We start from the raw sequence: 19,633 nt of genomic DNA, 5'->3' as shown, positions 1-19,633 counted from the left end.
AGTCACAGAGTTTTCATATAAAAAACTATGGATTAAGGTCTCAGTACTAATTGTACCAGTTTAGTACTTTGTTTAGTTCATGTCTCCTAGGTCCTTGTCTCTAAGTGATACAGGTGACCCTATTTTTAAGTAAGCAATTTCTATACACCTTTGAGGTCATCATAAACTAAAGAAAGTATTTTATAAAGCACTGAAAACTGGACTTCTCCCTGTTTAGATCTACATGTCACCAGTGTGTCACAATGTTATCCTCTCCAGGCTTGTCCCCCCAGACCTCAAAAAAGTATCAGATGATGTCCTGCTTTTAGTCAGTTTTACCATATGTATTGAGCATTAGCTGAACAATAATTCAATAGTTTTGCAGAAACTGCTCTGGAAGAAGAAACGTAAGTTGAATTTTTCATTGGCTACTTATGATTTCACATATATACATAAAATCTAAAACTGTAAAGGCAAGGCAAGGGAGAATGAACCACTTGGAAAAGCTTTAAAGACTAACACACTCCTTTACAGTTTGCCCTCCAAGTTTTCTGTATGTTTTCTAGGCCGAGCAGACAATGTCAGAAACCACAGAAATAACCTTAATCTAGTTATAATAGTTGGTAAGAAGGAGAATGCTCTGGTGGTTTAGAGGAATAAAGGAAATCCAAATCAAGATAAGGAAACATACTAAACAAGTGATTCGCTAAATTGGTTTACATTCGGCTCACTAAGAGATTTCTTTCTAGGTATGTCCAAGAGATGCAAAATTTAAAATGTAACTAACACCACTTTACCAGGGATGAATAGAGAATGTATCTTGTGCCAAGGGCTGGGTAGGATTTCCCTGTGGAGACTAGAGGAGCATGGGCAAATTGGCTCTGCCAAGTGCAAGCAACTAACTGAATGAATGAATGAATGGAGGAATGAATGAATAAATGGTGAGAAATGCCCTCCTGATGTTGTTTCATTTGAAATCAAGCATGTAAGAAGCATTAAAAAAAATCCAGCTACAGTTTGTAAATTATTTTTTTAAGGTGGGGGAAATAACCTCAAGAAAAAAAGAGAGAAAGGAAACAAATATTTTTTTATAACAGCTGATGTGCTGCTGTAGTGAGGATTGAGACCGTTTTCCTAAGACTGTGAGAGTAAACACACAGTTTTCATTAAAAGTGCCTTTCCCATAACTGGTCCATAAGCATTTCCCATGACTCTGCAGTTAAGTATCTTGGCTGGAAGAGGATCTGGCCATTAGAAGGAGGGCTCGAGATAGGCAGAGTCCAGCCGTGCTGAGAGACTTGGCACCTTTATATGCTACTTCCTAACAACAACCCCAGCATAAAATGTCATCAGAAGCCTGCATAAACATTGGACTTAGATCCACATAAATTATTTCTGTCCTGAGGTGCTTTATGCCAAAATTTAGTAAAAACAACACTTTGAGTAAATAGAATTGGCATATCAATGTAAGAATATTAATCCAACAAAATGATCATAGAAAAATATAATCAAAAGCACACACTTGTAAATCTTGCAGTGATGTGAGAGGTTTACCTTGTGTCTCTGAGTTTTTGTTGAACATTTCCATACAGTTCCTTAAGCTGACATTGCCAAAATGCTTTGAATTATCAGTTGCTTTATGGAATTGCAGTCTTTGAGTTTCATTAAAACACTTAGGAATAATTTAAATAATCATGTTTCATTAAAACACTCAGGAATTATTTTAATAATCATATGTGTGATTAGTGCCTGTTCAGTGCTGAATCTACAAATTCATTTTAAGAGTAAACATTGGGACAATGAAATATAATACCAAATATGATTGCCCCTGTCAGAAAATACATTGTCTTATTTTATTAAAAATCACCAACAAAATAGCATGAACAAAACATACAGTTCCTATTTATGGGCATTTTCTATTCTGCAATACCATGGTGTTTGCACGCCACAAGGCTGTATCTAGCAGAGTTTTCATTTTGCCTGGGGTATGTACATAAATAGAGAGGTATAGAACTCTTTTTTTATGTGCACACATCTTATTATGTACAGCTTCCCCCAAAGTCCTATTTGGATTTTTGCTCTAATATAACAGTGCTCACAACCATCAATGCTGAGTATTTATAAGAGAATGAAGATTTCCTGAAAATGATGATAATTTAACTATTAGCAATAATAGCATTATAACATTTTCAGTGATCCATTTGGCTTTAAGTACTTATTAAATAATATTTATTCCTAAAATATGTACTTACAAAATTAAATGAGATTGCAACATACAATAAAAAGACTTTTCTCTCTAATCTCCAACTGATTCCATTCCTCACAGATACCTCTCCTTGTGTTCATTCTGCTTTTACTGTTTTCTACTCTCTCTTCGAACCCTCAGATCTTCTCTCTGATGTGTTGATATGCTTTTCCCCAAAGCTGCTCACTTTATCCACTTTCCCTACCCACTCGTCCCCTTCTTGTTATTCTCTCATTCCCTACTGATACGGGAATAATAGGATCCCAAGGCTGTCCTTACAGTATAATCAAAGTATGAATTTCCAGGAGCTGGAAATTGCAGACCATTTTTATTATGTTTCTATAATAAAGCCAGGTAACATCGAGAGAATTAAAATGGCTTTTCCCTAGCAGATAACTTGGTAAGGATTTCTTCCCTTGGTTCTATTGTTTTAAGAGACTGGGAGCTGAAAAGGGGAATAGGTTCACCAATTCTTTTTCTGGAAACACCTCTGTCTTTTACATGATATATATTCCCCTAGATCGTGGGAATACGTTGTAAACTTGTAACAGATGGTGATGAAGCTTCACATTTCTATACAATATATTTTTTGAGATTCTGCACCTACTGTATGTATCTTACAGGGAAAATGACCTTGAATGTATAAAGTCATAGTCTGAAGGAAAAACACCCCACAGATAGACTAGCATAGAAATGATGAGTCAAATGGGTTTTGTTTTGTTCCCCTCAGGAAGATGAAATAATTTCAAATGAAAAACAGAAGGCTGAAATATAAGAATCAAAGGTCATCTTAACACTGGAGGTGTGTCTGTTAATTGTTCCAGGAAAACCAGTTAGGCATATTCTGTGCTGAACAGATACACGTGGAAGATGGAATATCACCATGTGCAAGTAGAAGCGCTGTTTGCTTCACTTGGGTAATGTTGGGGGCTTACCAAAATATGTTCTGGCACAAAATCTACAAGCATGAATGTTAGGAGGGTTCTAACACTGTGAGTGCTGATATTTTATGAATGTTTTATCACTGGCGAGAAAACAAGAAGTTTGCAATTGAATCAACAACATGTCAGACAGAAAAAAATATTAAAAAAAGAACATTAGTGGGAATTATTGATGTCCCTACTGTGAAAACAAACTGAAGTTAATAAGAAACTTGATCCTCTTAACTGATTAACAAAAGTCAAGTTTTAATTGCATAGCTTGTCAGTGCTGTTAACTTGAGCACTGGTTGTGTAGAGGGTACAGTATTGGGGGAAATTGCTGTATATTCAGTTACCCACCTCTTTTTTCGACAGCTTCAATGCACTGCTTTACAAACCGCGGAACTGTGGAATTTTCACGTTCACACACTGTGTGCAGATGAGAGCCAAAAATTTGATCTGCAAAAGAAACAAAGATGAGCTTCATTAAAATCCAAGCTTGCGTTGTTCTTTAATTTGATTCTGTTTCCATATCCACTGAATGATGAAATCTGCATCTTGCATAGGAATCGATTTTTTTGCTTTAATTCCAAAGTGTCTATTGCAGACATACAAAGACCATAACTCCCTTCTCTATGGAACAGGACTCCGGCCCCAGAGAAAGAAAACTAACACTCTGCCATCGATTAGGCAGGGATGACTGAGTAATTTATAGTCTCTCTGGGCTTAACTTTGTTGTCTATAAAATAATGACAAGGAATGAAGAAAACTTCTACAAAATAATTAATCTTAGCAAATTGGTGTCTTAGTGTTTGAGAACAAATTTGTCAATGGTTATCAAAATTATCATGTTGTTAGTATATGTAGAAGATTCACCCTGGGGCTCAATGATATTCGAAGAAAGCAAGTTCCCGGAGACTTACTTTGAAGTGAATTTCTTCACATCTCTCCTGCCTTGAATGCCCTTCCTCTTCTCTAATCTAAGTATCCCCTTTCTTTTAGGGCTCAGCTCAGATGGCTCTTTCTCCATAAACTCTATCCTTCCTATCTCAGCTTTATGTCTCCTGTAACATAGGTTCTTTGGAATACCAGTTCTTCAGGATGTTAATAGGCGATTTTGGGGAAAAAGCCTGTAATCAAAATGGTCTAGCCACATCGGGTTAAACAAAGTTAAACAGGTTTCTTTCATGTGTACTTATTTTTAGAGGCTGTGTTATGCCAGTGTGCACTGGGAATCTCCAGGCGGGACTGGAGGATGCATTACTTCCCAAACTTATCTGAGTAAGATCCTTTTATTTCAAAGGGCATCTCTCCAGACTAATGTTTCCCAGAACACACTTTGTGAAATTCTAGCCTAGCCCTCTCATTTGGAACATGATTTATGCTACCTTGCATTGTGTATTTACACTTATAATATATGGAATGTATTTTCTCAAAGCAGATTCTGAGTGCTGCATTGCTTATATGTTCTTACAGTCACCAGTGCCTAGCACAAATTTGGGTCCATGGTATTCATGCAAAGATTTTTTAAAACTGTGTTAAAATATATATAACATAAAAGTGTCCATTTTAACCACTTTTATGTGTACAGTTTAGTGGCATTAAGTACATGTGTATTGGTGTGCAACCATCACCACCATCCATTTCCAGAACATTTTTAAACAGCATAGATGTTGATTACTGATCATGAAACAAATATTTAGTAGGTTCAAGGGCTTCCCCTCTCGCACAGAATGAAATCCAATTCCCTAACATCACTTCCAAGGCAGTAAACGACCTGACCTTCCACCAATTAACTGATTTCATTTGATTCCTCTCTACTCTCTCCAGCTCATCACTTGCCTGCCACCACTCTGTCGACATTGCTGATTCATGTTCTGCCTCAGGGACATGGCACTTATTATTTCCTCTGCATGGAGCTCTATTGCCCTAGCTCTCTGATCAAATGTCACCTTCTTATTGTAGCCTTTCCTATCCACCTTTAAATAAAACCTGGCAACCACTGCCAACAGAACTCTCCGTGCTGTCCCACCTTACTTTTCTTAGCGCACTTTTCTCCACCTGACATATTAGATTGATCTGTTTACTGGTTAGTTGCTTCCCTTGCTTAGAATGCAAAACCCAGGAGAGTAAGGACTAGTCCTATTTCCTTTATTACTGGATCCCCAGTAACTCGACAACGTTTGGCATACATTAGAAGTTCAATAAATATTTATTGAATTATTGACCGTAAGACAGCATCTTAATCATCAGTGGAGGTCTTCAATGCATTTAAAACATATTTTTAGCAGAAGTGGGGAGAAAAATATAAAATGCAGCATAACAGAATGCTAAACGATGCATTATTACAAAGGGGTAGTCAACATGGACTGTGGTGAGACTTCAAGAAAGTCACGATTTTCATCCATTTCTCAGAAAAGGTGATGGCTTGAATTGAGAACTTAGCAGAGAGGGAAAGAATTAAGGCTAAAGCACCAATAATAATGTACTTCAATATGGAAATGTGCATTTTTTGCAAGAGAGAGAGAAAGAAGATAAGCTCAAAACACAGCAACATAGTGTAGAGAAGTGGGAAATAATCATTTGCTTTGAATAGCTGGTCAAGTAACAAAGATTTGTTCAAAAACAGCGAGTCACCACTATAAGAAAGGATAAAATAAAATATTACTTAAGAAAAATAATCCAAAACTTCAGATTTGATCATTTAATTTGGCCAGAGGTTATAGTCAGGAGGAATTGTTATAGAGTAGAAAACCCTTTAATAGTAATCATAATTCAAATGAATTTCACAAATATTTATTGAATATCTTCTATACTTGTAAGTGATGAAGTAGTTATATTAGGTTGTGAAAAAGATATCAAGAAGTCATAATACTGTAGGGCTGAAAGAAATATTCAAATAATATAAAAAATAGACTATAACAGGTATCATAAAAGGTACTCAGTGCTAAGGAAGATGTTCTATAGTATCGGGTTTTTTTGTGTCATGTTGTGCAGATGCGGCGCTTGGTCGGGGCAGAGTGGAGGGAAGTTTATGAGAAGGAGGTCATTCAAAAAAGATAGATTCCTGAATGGAGTGGTGTTAAAATCTGGAGAGAGGTTTCTTTTGTTTGTTTATTTTTTTTTCTTCTGATAGGTAGATACAGGAAGATGAAGATGAAGGCATTCTAGTGTATTTACTGTTTCATTCACTCAGTTATTTACCAAAAAAAAAAAAAAAATTCTGAGTGCCTGCTCTGCATCAGGAACTAGGAATGGCACTGGTAACACAATAACCGAGACTCAATTCCTATGCTCTAAAAGTTTCTTGTCTAGTGCGGGCATCATATAAGTAAACAGGTAAGAACATATTGTGAAAAATACTACACCTGGGGAAGCACAGATGCAATGGGAGCATGTGGCAGGGCAATCTGAACAGCCTTGAGTGCACATGGAAGACTTCCCAAAGAAGAAATGAATCCTCGAGGATCAGTAAGACTTAGATTGGAGAGGTAAGAAAGAGGACAAAAAGGGTATTTGGAGAAGATGGAGGAGAGGCAAACAAACACATCAATGATGAGAAGAGTGATGAGAAGAATGTGGTGTGCTGAGGAAAACATTCACTCTTTCTTATTTAGAAAAATCTTGATGTATTAAGTTTTAAAAAGAGATGAAGATTATGTTATGAAGAGTCTTAAATATTAAGTCAGGTAGGTAATTATTTGAGAGTGTGCAAATACCATCGATTTCTTATACACACACTATTCCCCTCCCAACTTCTTTCTTGTTTTTAAAGTTCACTCATAGGACAGAACCTGAAAGTGTTCTCCATTGACTTCTGCTTCCCCTGTAGCTTTAGTTAGTTTAAATTAGATAGTTCTGGTTGGTAAAATGTAAGGGAACGTGACTTGGGAATCTACAAGAGATTTTTTCTCTGATAAACGGAGAGGGGTATATGAAGACATTCTTTCTTTCTTCCTTCCTGCTTTGAACATCACTGTGCAATCATGCAATGCCTGGAGCTACTGCTGCAATCTTTTCACCATGAGGCAAGAAGCTTGCAAACAAAAGCTACACATGATTCAAAAAGAAGGTACAAAAACCGACCTCAACAATATTGTTGAACTTTTAAACCTATCCTAAAACACATTCTCTAGACTTCCTGTTATATGAATATAAATATAATAATAATTAAATATAATATAAATAATTTTTAACTGGGTATTCTAACACCTGTAACCAAAAGGTTCATAACCAAATGGGGGGCACAGATAGTGGGGAAGACCGAACACAAAGAGATTTGTTAAGAGGCTAATGTGATTGCTTGGGCAGACCAGAATCAGGATAGGCTTGTGGTAAATTTAATCATCATTGAGAATTCATCTCATCTTCTCTGAATTAGATTCACACATTCACCACCTCTGCCATCTGACTGTGTAGTAAAACTCACTAGAGTGGCCAACATTTATTTTCCTCATTTCACTGCTATAGGGCTTGGCCATATGACTTGCTTTGGACAACGCAGCATGTGTATAAATGATGTGTCAATTCAAGACTGAGGCCTTCAGACACATTACAGATTTCTGCTCATCTCCTTGCTTCTTCACTATTGCCAAGACACGAGTTTCCCTGGGTAGCTGCTGCCCCTTCAGTCTGGGCTCCAGAGTAAATACATATAGCACAGAACTGAGGTCAACCCTCAGTGAGGAGACAAGTCCAGTCAGACCTACAACTTAAAGCAGAGCTGTCCATTCAAGCCTGCCCTAGACTATCTGACCCACAGACACATGAAAAATAAGTGCTTTCTGCAGTTTGCCACTGAGATTCTATGTTTGTTTGTTAGGCAACAATAGCTTACCGATAAAGATGATAGTAGGAGTCTGGATTTTTGGTGATCTAAGCTATGCTGTGAGAATGAAAACAAAGAGAGGTGACAGGACATGGAAACCAAAACTGGGGAGCAAATAAATAGAGAAAAAAATCTAAATTTGGTTAGAACGTGGAAATATGCATTCGTTTAGAGTCAACCCTAAGGAGGAGTCTCAAAGGAAATTTCTCTCACCTTAAAATTTAAACTCATTATGTTTTATGTTATATTATGGCATTTCTTATTATGTATTCTCTCCAGATCAATTCAATTCTATTTAATTCAATTCAGCAAATATTTCATAAGCACCTACCATATGCAGGGCATTGTAAAGAATGCAAAGATTGACATTCATCCATAGCTATCTATTACATGCCCACCATAGCCCAGACAGTGTGCTCCATCCTAAAGATGCAATGATCCATGAAGCATGATCTCCTACAGTGTAGGGGGAAGAACAGCTCTCAAAACCAGTTATACTATGATGTGATTCGTGCTATTGCAAGGGCGCTCAATAATAAATAGCAAAGATATATTTAGCCAGGCAAGGGTCAAAGTACTTTATGTATTTTAACTTATTTAATCTTTATAACAATCCTTAACACTTTGGTGGTAGATACTATTACCATCCTGACTTTATAGGAGAGAAAACTGAGGCACAAAGATATTGAGTCGTTTGTCCATAGTTACAAAACATCAGGCTCTGGGGAAAAAAAAAAAAGATAAGGACCTGAACTAAGACAATGGAGAGATGGGGTGATTCAGTGGGATTTGTAAACTGGATGCAGAAAGTGAGCCAACCCACCAGGCAAAGAGGACTTTCAGGTTTTTTGCTTGGCTGAAGGAGACTAAGATGCTGAAAACTGAGGGTTTGGAGAAGAAAAAAGAGATATTTAAAAGTTAGGATAGCATTTCAGACACACCAGAACATTGATGGGATATCAAGGTGAAATTCAGAGACTATTGCTGATCATAAGGAAAATGGCTTTCATAGAATGAAACTGAGAAGCAGATGTTTGTGGTAAAGATTTGAAGAGAAGGTAAGAAGTAGAGATAGCAAATAGACTCCCTTTTTTAGAAGTTTAGTGGTGGGAATTCACTAATTATAAGGAAAGACAGGACTTGGGGAAAGATTTTCATTTGGGGTGGATAGGAGAGAATTTCAGTTGCAGAGTGTTTCTGATTGCCAGAATGCTCTAGAGGGGGTGAGGTGCCCTCTTGGCTGTTTTCGGTTGCTATAATGCCTGGGGTGGGGGAGGTGTGCTACTGCCACTTACTGGGTGGTCCAGGTAAGTGCAGGCAATCCCTCACTGGGAGAGAAAACAATCCCTCCCTGATTGCCAATAACGCCCTGGGGAAAAAAGAGCTTAGATATGTTGAACTTCATTAGATAGAAGGGAGATGTTTGCTTTTACTAGTTACCAGAAAGGTCAAAAAATTCCATCTCACTTATATCCTGTCTTTAAGGTGGCTACACTTACCCAAGAAGGTATGGCTCTGTAGTAGAAGGACCTAGCCTTCCAGGTAAACCTGATTGAATGAAAGGCTGTCACGTGGCCCAAGCTGAGTCAATGCAATTCGCCCTGCAAAAGTTTTAGAATTGGGACACTACAGACTGAGGTGGTATCAGAGATACTGCCTGCTCCAGGGATTTGAATTGAAAGGCCATCTAGACTTAGACATTGCGGGGCAAAGGCAGCCATTTGGGCAGATGGTGATGTGCAATGAATGAGTGTTACTCAAGCTAATATGCAGCGAGAGAGGTGAATGAAACAGACACACCTCAACTTCTCACTTCCTGATGCCTAGGCACCATATATGGTTGCCATGGGGTGCATTAGAAATTAGAGGGCATTTCAGTTTAATGCAACCAGACAAATTTGGCTAGCACATGGATATAGCATTGTACACAAGGTATCAAAGAGGGCTTACAATCACAATAGAAAGGACCAGCCTTGGGAAAATAACTAAATGAGACCCCCCCTGTTACAGATGACGCTGGTTAGGAAGAGTATGTTGTATGTCTGTTGGTTTTGCTGGCCCTGGAACTATTCTTCTATCCTCCAGTAAGAGCACCCTGGTTTTCCTTTGGGGATGATACTTTTTCATTCTGCTGCCATTTGTTTTGAGTAGTGCTGACCTCACCAGCTCCAGCTCCAGGGATGAACATGCATTTCCTCCCCTGGCGGCAGTAATCGGCTCAGACATGAACACATGACCCAGTTGGATCTGGGCAAGCAAGTCCTGAGGCTTCTTTTTTTTAGTGCTGCTAGGAAAGAGGAGCCCTCTTGCTATAGGAGTTAGTAAACTATGAGGATATGAGTCTAAGCTTCTAGAAGTTATATTGCCAGCTTCTGAGAAAACATACTGGAGAATTAAGCCAACAGAGTGGAAAACAGCTGAGGGATGGAGGAGATAAAGATTCGATAGCATTTTGTGCCCAGAGGTCCAGTCATGCCTGAAGCTATCCTTGTCCCTTGGACTTTTCAGTTAAGTAGTACAATAAATTCCATTCCTACGTTTGCAGTTTGAATAAGTTTCTATCAATTACAACTGAAAAACAACTTGACTACAACATTAGCCTTCAACATTACATGGTGAATTATATAACGTGGAGGAGATGGTGTTATACATGAAACAACTTTGCAAAGTCAAAAGTGCTATCCAAAGGAAGTAAATCATAGAGATTTAGCTTAGATATCATTGTACAATTTAGGGGCTGCTGTAGGATTGCCACCCATCTGTAACTCTGATACAGTCCAGAGTTTGATACACCAAGGAAGACCATTAAGTTATAGGAATGTATTTGAACCACAGAACCTTCTATCTTAAACCGTGTAAAGAAAGCGGGAGGGAGAGAGAAGGTGTTTTGGTTTCTCGGCAAGCATTGATGACCTAGCTTTTGCCCCCTAAACTTCCATGCTTGCTAGGCTGGCACAACATTAAGGATTATTTCTGCTTTTCCCCTCCTTATGCTATTCCAAAAAAGGGAGCAGTCCCAGAACCCTGAGCTCCCGGCTCCCCATCTATAGTCCCATCTGTGGGCTCACTGGTAATCCTTTATTCCTCTCTTAACAACTTTTTGTATTTAGAAAACACCTCTTGCTAGGGGTGCCAATATTTTCAGAATGCTCCGCACATGCCTATGGCCTTGGCTGGTGTGATCATTACATCTTTGTTCTCCTGCTTCAGCGCTTGTACCAGGGGTGGCAGGCAACACATTGGTTGGAGAAAATCCATTTTCTGTAATTTTTCTTTGAAAGCATCTTTTGGTGAGAAAAACAAATAGACCTTCCACATGACTGCACTTACAAATCACGTTGTTTACATAATGAATTAGAGTTTAACTAGGGAATGGTGGTTTTTAATCTTTAAGCTCTCAAACTTTTGACCGATTTAGTTAGTTCATCAGCATAACCAGGTTAAGCCTCCCAGATTACAAATTAGCTTCATTCTCCCTCATCTCTGCTATATATTTTTTGACGAAAAATGAAAAGAACACCCAGTAATGGGATCTTTGTCAGTTAGATTCCAAATGAATCAAAACTATGAGGAAAACTACTCAATAGAGGCAGTTAAATGTTCAAATAATGCGACGGTGTTATCATCATTTATGCAGGGAGACAGTCTCCACATGCTTTTCAAAATGATGTTATTCTGCTTTCAGGACAGAGGCCCATTGCGGCCACTCTAGTGAATTTTAAAGAAGAAAAACAAAGCACCTAGAACTACATACATGAAGAAATAAAGAGGGGAAGATAAAACAACAACAAAAAACTGAACTGTTCACACACACACACACACACACACACACACATATTGGATAATTATTTTGGTAATGAGGCATATTCATCAAGGATTTTGGCTACAATAGAAAAAAAATCCACTGTGGCTATCTTAAGCAAAGAAAAATTTATTCAAATGATGGTGAAGGATGGGGGTAGGAGGAAACTCAAAGAATTTACTGAGAACTCACAGTAATTTATAACTGAATCACTTTGCTGTACACCTGAAACTAACACAACATTGCTAATCAACTATACTCCAAAATAAAATAAAAACTAAAAAAAAGAATTAAAGTAATTTATTAATTCCTCAAAGAAATTACTGGAGGTGAGGGACCAGTCTTGGAGATGTTTAATCCATGTTTCTCAGGAGAGCCACAAAATAAGAAAAAGGAAATAGAGCAACTGCTTTGTAACTCTGAGAGCTGGGTCAGGAGGCTATACGCATTGTCACCTCCACCACCAGTACTGTCCTAGTGACTTCTGTTCACCAATTACTCGAGATCTGAAGTTCCAATAGACAATGTCCAACGGGTTGAGATTTTGTCTAAAAAATGGGTTGAAATGAGAAAAAATACAGTCCATGTAGCTTCCATAGTAGGTAGCATTCACTTGGAAATTTTCCCCTCTGGACTGCCACACACATGGGCAGATCATTTCCCAATAGGTTGCTATAAGGGCAGGGCAGTGGAGAGTGGAGGGCTAAAATAATATTCTCAAAACAGGTAATTTCAGCAATTTAACTGATTTCATCTTTTGATTTTAAACTGTAAGTGACATTTGGTTTTCCTTTTGGGAGTAGGTTTCCAGACCAGAACTTTCAGATTGCTTATGAGGGAATCGTATTTCTATTCTTACATTTTCTCCACTTCCATTCTTACATTTTTCTCTTCCTCACCTTTAAAATACCCACTATATGAGCCCCCATCATATAACTTTCCCACAACTTTACTGAATAGTTTTGGAGAAATAGGTGATTTAAGTTAAGAACTATAGTTTACTGATGGCTTATGTCTTTGAATTAAGATGCGGAAAAATACGTTTAATGCTAAAACACTAGAACTGAACTTAATCTATCTTAAGTGCTTCGGAAGGTACCACATTGTCTTATGATGCCTCAGGGCTTTGATTTAAAATATCAGCTATTGCTTTTTGTTACGTAGATATCAAAAATTGGGCTGATACTCCGTTGAGTCTCTAATATACACTGAAAGTAAATCTCTCTCATTGACTTGTTTACTTGTGATTTCTTTTCTCATAAGAGGCAAGTACAGGGAAAAGTTTAATTATTTTAACTTTTAGGTAGTTTGGAATCTAAATAAATAGGAATTTAAAGTATATACACTTCTGTGTATAGTTTCCCCCACATGTTTATTCATATTTTTGGATCTCATCTACTAACAGACTTTAAAGTCGCTGGTGGAAAATGATAATGTCTACTCTGGAAAGGCTGGCCTGGAGGAAACTGGCTTAGGCTCTAGGGAGAAGATCTTCTCAAACAAGGGTAGGCTGGGGTCTGCAGTTTCCAACAGACGTTGGACAGTTGGCTGCAGAGGTGGCATCCTTTGACAAGATCGGCCCAAAGATGAGTGTCAGAGACAGGCTAGCTGCCATCCAGACAGTATGGTGAGTTCTTCCCCAGTCCTTTCCATGTTTTCTCCTTCTTCCCTTTTCAGGCTTCCAGCCGTCTCCACCTTTCACAATTCCACCCTCAACCCCAAACAATGCTTCTATGAAGTACCTTTTGGCCCCTTGTTTTAAGCTCCTAAACTCATTAAAAATAGATCTCAACTCAATTTTGGTCCAGTTAATGCAACGGACACATTGGTGGGTCCACTAGTCAGGAAGGAATTTGTATCTTAAATGAAGAGTTTATTAACCCAAATGTAACAAGGAGAATACAATTTTTCTGTATTTGTCTCCCCTAGGCAACACTTTGCCCTATACTTCTCCTTACCTCTGCTTATTACCCAGAGCAGCACAACACATAAATTACACACACACACACACACACACACACACACACACACCCTCCCCTTATGTGTGTGTGCACAGAACCACAATATTTTGGAGAATGGTTTGACCAAGTGAATGTTACTGCATTTTTGTATTCATCCATTCAATCTATCCATCCCTGAATATTTTTCAGTGCCTTCGGAGGATGGAATAATGAACAGAACACTCTCTGTCTTTACACAGCCTGTTTGTAAATGGGGGAAACAAACACATAAACACATTGACATGGAAGGCAATGTCAGATGGTGATAGGTGCTATGAGAAAATAAAGCATGGCAGGGAGATAGAGAGCAAGAGAGAGGTGTTGTCAGGGCAGACATTTGCTAGACAGTGGCATTGAGCAGAAACCCAAAGAAGTGAAGGCATGAGCCATACCAATACACAGGCAGAGCATTTCATCAGAGGAGTAGCAAATGGGAGTAAGTTGCATACCTTGGATGAGCAGCAAGAAGGCCGGTGTGGCTGGAGTGAAATGATAAGCAGGAAGTATGGCTGACGATGAAACTGATAAGGTAGCCTGGGGGACAAAGCAGGTAGGACCCTACAGGTCACAGGAAAGGCAATAGATATTATCTTAAGTATGATTTTATTCTAAGTGATTGGAAATTATTGAGCCGGAAAGTGACTTAAAGTGATTTATGTTTTTAAATGATCTTTCTAGTTGCCATGTGGAGGCTATATGTAAGGGTGTCAGGAAAAGAAGCAGAGAGGCCAGTTAGGGGGCTGGTGAGATAGTCCAGTGAGAGATGATAGTGCTTAGGTAGGGTGGTAACAGTGGAAGTAACTGAGAGTGGTTGAATTTAGAATATATTTTTAAGGTGGGATTTGTTGATGAGAATAGAAGAGACAGAATAGCATGGAGGGTGACTCCAGCTGGCAAAGAGCAGAGGTATTTCCTGAGGTCGAGAACACGTGGACACCAGGAAGCCAAGGGTTGCTCTAGGTAAATGTGAGATGTCTACCGAACATTCTAGGAGATGTCAAATAGATGTTTGAACAGGCAAGACTGGAGTTTCAAGGGTCTGGCGTTTGAAGCTGAAGTACTAAGTTTGGAAAGCCTGCAGATGGAATCTGAAGCCACAGGGCTGGAATATTTCAGCCCTGGAATATCTGAACAGTGCTCAGTAGTCTGTGAAGGAGAAGGAAAAGAAAAGAGAAATCCAAAGACTTAACATAGGAGTAGCCCAACACTGGGAGGCTAGTGGGAGGAGCAGGCTCTACCAAAGGAGCACCCACTGGCATAAGAGTTTCCACAAGAAGCAATGAGAAATTGTAAATAAATAGCAATTCTAAAACCACTGAAAGATTTCATGTCCTGCTTCCTTTCTTTCCTACCCCCTTTTAGGCAATAACAAAGCAGAGCGAAGTAAGGTGATCTCTATCTACCAGAGATAGTTCACAGTCTCCTTGGAAGGTATTAAAATATTCAACCAATGAAATTATAGTTTGGGGATAAAGAAAAGAGAGGACTAATTCAGGATGAGGAAGACAGGGGTGGATTTATGGAGTTGGTAACTTTGAGCTGGAGGACTAAAAATGAATAGAAGTTTACTATATAGAGTAAGCTGGAAAAGAATATTCAAGGTGAAGGAAGCTTTACACAGTAGAACAAGATAAATGTAATTTCTTCCTCTTTCCTACAGAAATAGATGTATTTCTGTTGCATCCTATTACATTCCCTTCTGGATGCCAAGTGAAATATATACGAATGAGTGAATGAATGAATGAATAAATGAATAAGAGAAGAGAATGTATAAAAGAAAGTGACTTTTATGTAAAGATTGTGCCACGGTCACTTGAGTATGAAAGAAATATATTTCAGTTTAGTTTGCATTGGTGCATTTTGGATGACTGACATGGCCAAATTTTTTGCTTAGCAAAGACTGATTATTTATCTTTTGGGTTGACAATACTTCCTGTTTTTCCTTTGCCTGTCCTCATTTTATTAGAATTACACAGGGGTCTACAAAAGGAAAAGGGAATAAAATTCAAAGATGTCAAACTTTGCTACCTTAACCCTATTTGTGTACATTTTATGCTTTTAAAATAGAAAACTGTCCATGGAATTCAACTGCTCAAGCACACAACTTACTGCAATTATTCTGAAGTTAAAACTTTTATAGGTTGGGTTGTCTACTTACTTTACTTAGTAGGAACTGTACTGCAGTTAAAATTACTGTGAAATCAGTACTTTTATTTCTGTTTGAGTGATGAGACTAAGAAGAAAACTTGATACATAAAATTTATTCAGATATTTGATTAATTCTAAATGATTTAATAAAATTACCTTTTTAGCCCAAACAAATATGGACTAAAGTTGGAAATGTCATTCAGTGATCGATAAAAGTTGAAAGTTTCTTCCAGGGTGGAGAAGGTGTGGAAATTTTGACTCACTCTGGATTTAAGTAAAATCTAGGAAAGAACAATGTACTTTTCCTAATATCAGCATAGATTTGTTAGAATCCCAGGTGGTAAGACTTCAATTTATTTGCATGAATGCATCGTTCAATAAGAAAAGATTCAAATTTAGTTGGAGTAAAACTGCTTAATGATTTCAAATATTACGTGTAATATATTACTATAACGGGTTTGAATATATATAATGGAGTCTCTTTCATTTGGGTCTTAAGGGTGTTCTCACAGCCACTAATGCTGAGTGCTAGGTACATGCTGAAGCACCTAAGAGGAAAGCACTTTAGGTTAAAAGCACTTTCTCTTCTCAGCCTTGGGTTCAAAGCTATTTCAGGATTCTGTTAAAGGCATTCTTTGGTCCTCAGCTTCAGCTTAAAAGCTGCTTTGATGAAAAGTGCTTTGAGGCAGGTAAAGGATTTTATAATAAACCATATTAAGAGCTGGGGAATCGTGTGGTTCTGTGGAAGTGTTGGCTAGCTCCATGGAGGTGTGGTGTATATACTCTGCGCAGGTTTGCCTGTTCCCTGTGGTCCACTGATTATTTTATGCAAAGAAACTGAAAAACATTTCCAGGAATATAATTGGAGAGAAGGGGTTATGAGCCCAAATTTAGTAGTCCATGATGCACACATTTCCGAAAACATTTTGTCTCTTCTGGGTTTCCAGTCAAACACGGTGTGTATTTCTTTTTCAGCCCTTACTGTAGAAAGCAACTATGCAATAACATTTCTAAAACACCTTATCCTGTCCCGAAGCTGTCCACAGAACTGAATAAACAGACATTGGTGCATTTTGGATGACTGACATGGCCAAATTTTTTGCTTAGCAAAGACTGATTATTTATCTTTTGGGTTGACAATACTTCCTGTTTTTCCTTTGCCTGTCCTCATTTTATTAGAATTACACAGGGGTCTACAAAAGGAAAAGGGAATAAAATTCAAAGATGTCAAACTTTGCTACCTTAACCCTATTTGTGTACATTTTATGCTTTTAAAATAGAAAACTGTCCATGGAATTCAACTGCTCAAGCACACAACTTACTGCAATTATTCTGAAGTTAAAACTTTTATAGGTTGGGTTGTCTACTTACTTTACTTAGTAGGAACTGTACTGCAGTTAAAATTACTGTGAAATCAGTACTTTTATTTCTGTTTGAGTGATGAGACTAAGAAGAAAACTTGATACATAAAATTTATTCAGATATTTGATTAATTCTAAATGATTTAATAAAATTACCTTTTTAGCCCAAACAAATATGGACTAAAGTTGGAAATGTCATTCAGTGATCGATAAAAGTTGAAAGTTTCTTCCAGGGTGGAGAAGGTGTGGAAATTTTGACTCACTCTGGATTTAAGTAAAATCTAGGAAAGAACAATGTACTTTTCCTAATATCAGCATAGATTTGTTAGAATCCCAGGTGGTAAGACTTCAATTTATTTGCATGAATGCATCGTTCAATAAGAAAAGATTCAAATTTAGTTGGAGTAAAACTGCTTAATGATTTCAAATATTACGTGTAATATATTACTATAACGGGTTTGAATATCTATAATGGAGTCTCTTTCATTTGGGTCTTAAGGGTGTTCTCACAGCCACTAATGCTGAGTGCTAGGTACATGCTGAAGCACCTAAGAGGAAAGCACTTTAGGTTAAAAGCACTTTCTCTTCTCAGCCTTGGGTTCAAAGCTATTTCAGGATTCTGTTAAAGGCATTCTTTGGTCCTCAGCTTCAGCTTAAAAGCTGCTTTGATGAAAAGTGGTTTGAGGCAGGTAAAGGACTGTATAATAAACCATATTAAGAGCTGGGGAATCGTGTGGTTCTGTGGAAGTGTTGGCTAGCTCCATGGAGGTGTGGTGTATATACTCTGCGCAGGTTTGCCTGTTCCCTGTGGTCCACTGATTATTTTATGCAAAGAAACTGAAAAACATTTCCAGGAATATAATTGGAGAGAAGGGGTTATGAGCCCAAATTTAGTAGTCCATGATGCACACATTTCCGAAAACATTTTGTCTCTTCTGGGTTTCCAGTCAAACACGGTGTGTATTTCTTTTTCAGCCCTTACTGTAGAAAGCAACTATGCAATAACATTTCTAAAACACCTTATCCTGTCCCGAAGCTGTCCACAGAACTGAATAGATATCTCCCTGGGAGATGCACTTTGCATATTGCACAGGAAAATGCAATATCAGTTTATTTCATACTCTTTATTTATATTACTTTCCCAGCTAACAGGGCCTCCTATGGGGGGATGGGCACGCTTAAAGATAAAATGGAGTACCTCAGTTGGGTCTGCCTACTGAATTGGCAGAATGATGGTCACCACCCAGATGTCTAATTGCAGGTACTGATATTCGTTGGTGAAAACACAGTGACTTGAGAGGAATTCTGAGCTTGTGGAGGTCGATGGGAATTCTGAGAGATGGCAAAATGGTTCATGTAACCCAGCTGAGTCCCAGGGAGTAGATCTGAGTTCTGTTGAGGAAAGGGCCTCAGACAGAATGGAAAGAAGCTGTTTTCTCACTTTGTGAGATTCAATGCCTAAGCGCTACTGCTTCAGGACCTAAAATACCAAGTGAAACATGCAGGTGGCTGGGGAGAAGAGCATTCTTCCTGTTTGCTCTGGAGACAGAGTGAACCCAGAAATGCAGTGGAACCAGAGGAATCAAAGCACTGTATGGCACCCAGAAGTTTTTGTAGGTTTGGAAACTCCTGGACAGTACGTAGGCAGTGAAGCAGGCATCGACTGGAAGACGCTGGCTGCCTGTGGCGTGGTGAGGTGCCTTCCTTGGCCAGTTTGTAGGCAATGGGGTATCAAAGAAGAAGAATCAAAGGAGAAGAACATGAGGAGGGCAGTTCTCCTCAGATGTGATACATTCCAGGTGCTCCCAGAAATAGCTAGGGAGAGCTTGGAAACAGAGAAAGGCTGAATTGTTATGATTATACAGGTGGGAGCCATGACTTATGATAATTGTGCCTTAATGTCGGTGTTACTTCATTCATATTCACAGGCTGCTGGGGCATGGCCCATTGAGGTTATATAGGAATTAAGTAAAATTAATTCCATAATATAGCTTTCTAATACAATCAGCCCTCCACATATGCAGGGATGCAGAACTGGCAAATACAGAGGAACGACTGTACTATGGCATTTTATATACTGGACTTGAGCATCCTCAAACTTTGTATCTGCTGGGGTCCTGGCACCAATCCTTTGTGGACAGTAAGGGACAACAATGTATATTTCCACTGGTCTTTTAAAATGGAGCCAAGTTGGAGGGTATGGACATGAATTTTTTTTTTTTTTTGATATAGAATACTTCTTCCTAGGCAGTGTCTAATTTTGAAGGAAGGAATCTCGCATTATACATCTTCATGGGCCCAGTATCCAGCCCATCACTTACCACATGGTGGGTCCTCAATAAATGTTCAT

General features: G+C 38.4%; 1 protein-coding gene across 1 annotated transcript in view; it reads right to left on the bottom strand.

The window, feature by feature from the left end:
- Positions 1-19,633, bottom strand: part of ARHGAP15 (Rho GTPase activating protein 15) — a 590,590-nt gene that overhangs the window by 224,631 nt on the left and 346,326 nt on the right. The window contains exon 9 of the mRNA XM_007121694.3: positions 3,505-3,603. Coding sequence (XP_007121756.1) covers positions 3,505-3,603 — 99 coding nt within the window. The remainder of the gene's footprint in view (positions 1-3,504; positions 3,604-19,633) is intronic.

The sequence above is a fragment of the Physeter macrocephalus genome, chromosome 2 (genome assembly GCF_002837175.3).
Source record: "Physeter macrocephalus isolate SW-GA chromosome 2, ASM283717v5, whole genome shotgun sequence".
Classification (NCBI taxonomy): domain Eukaryota; kingdom Metazoa; phylum Chordata; class Mammalia; order Artiodactyla; family Physeteridae; genus Physeter; species Physeter macrocephalus.
The sequence above is the reverse complement of the archived record's forward strand: the minus strand, read 5'-3'. Positions and strand labels throughout refer to the sequence as shown.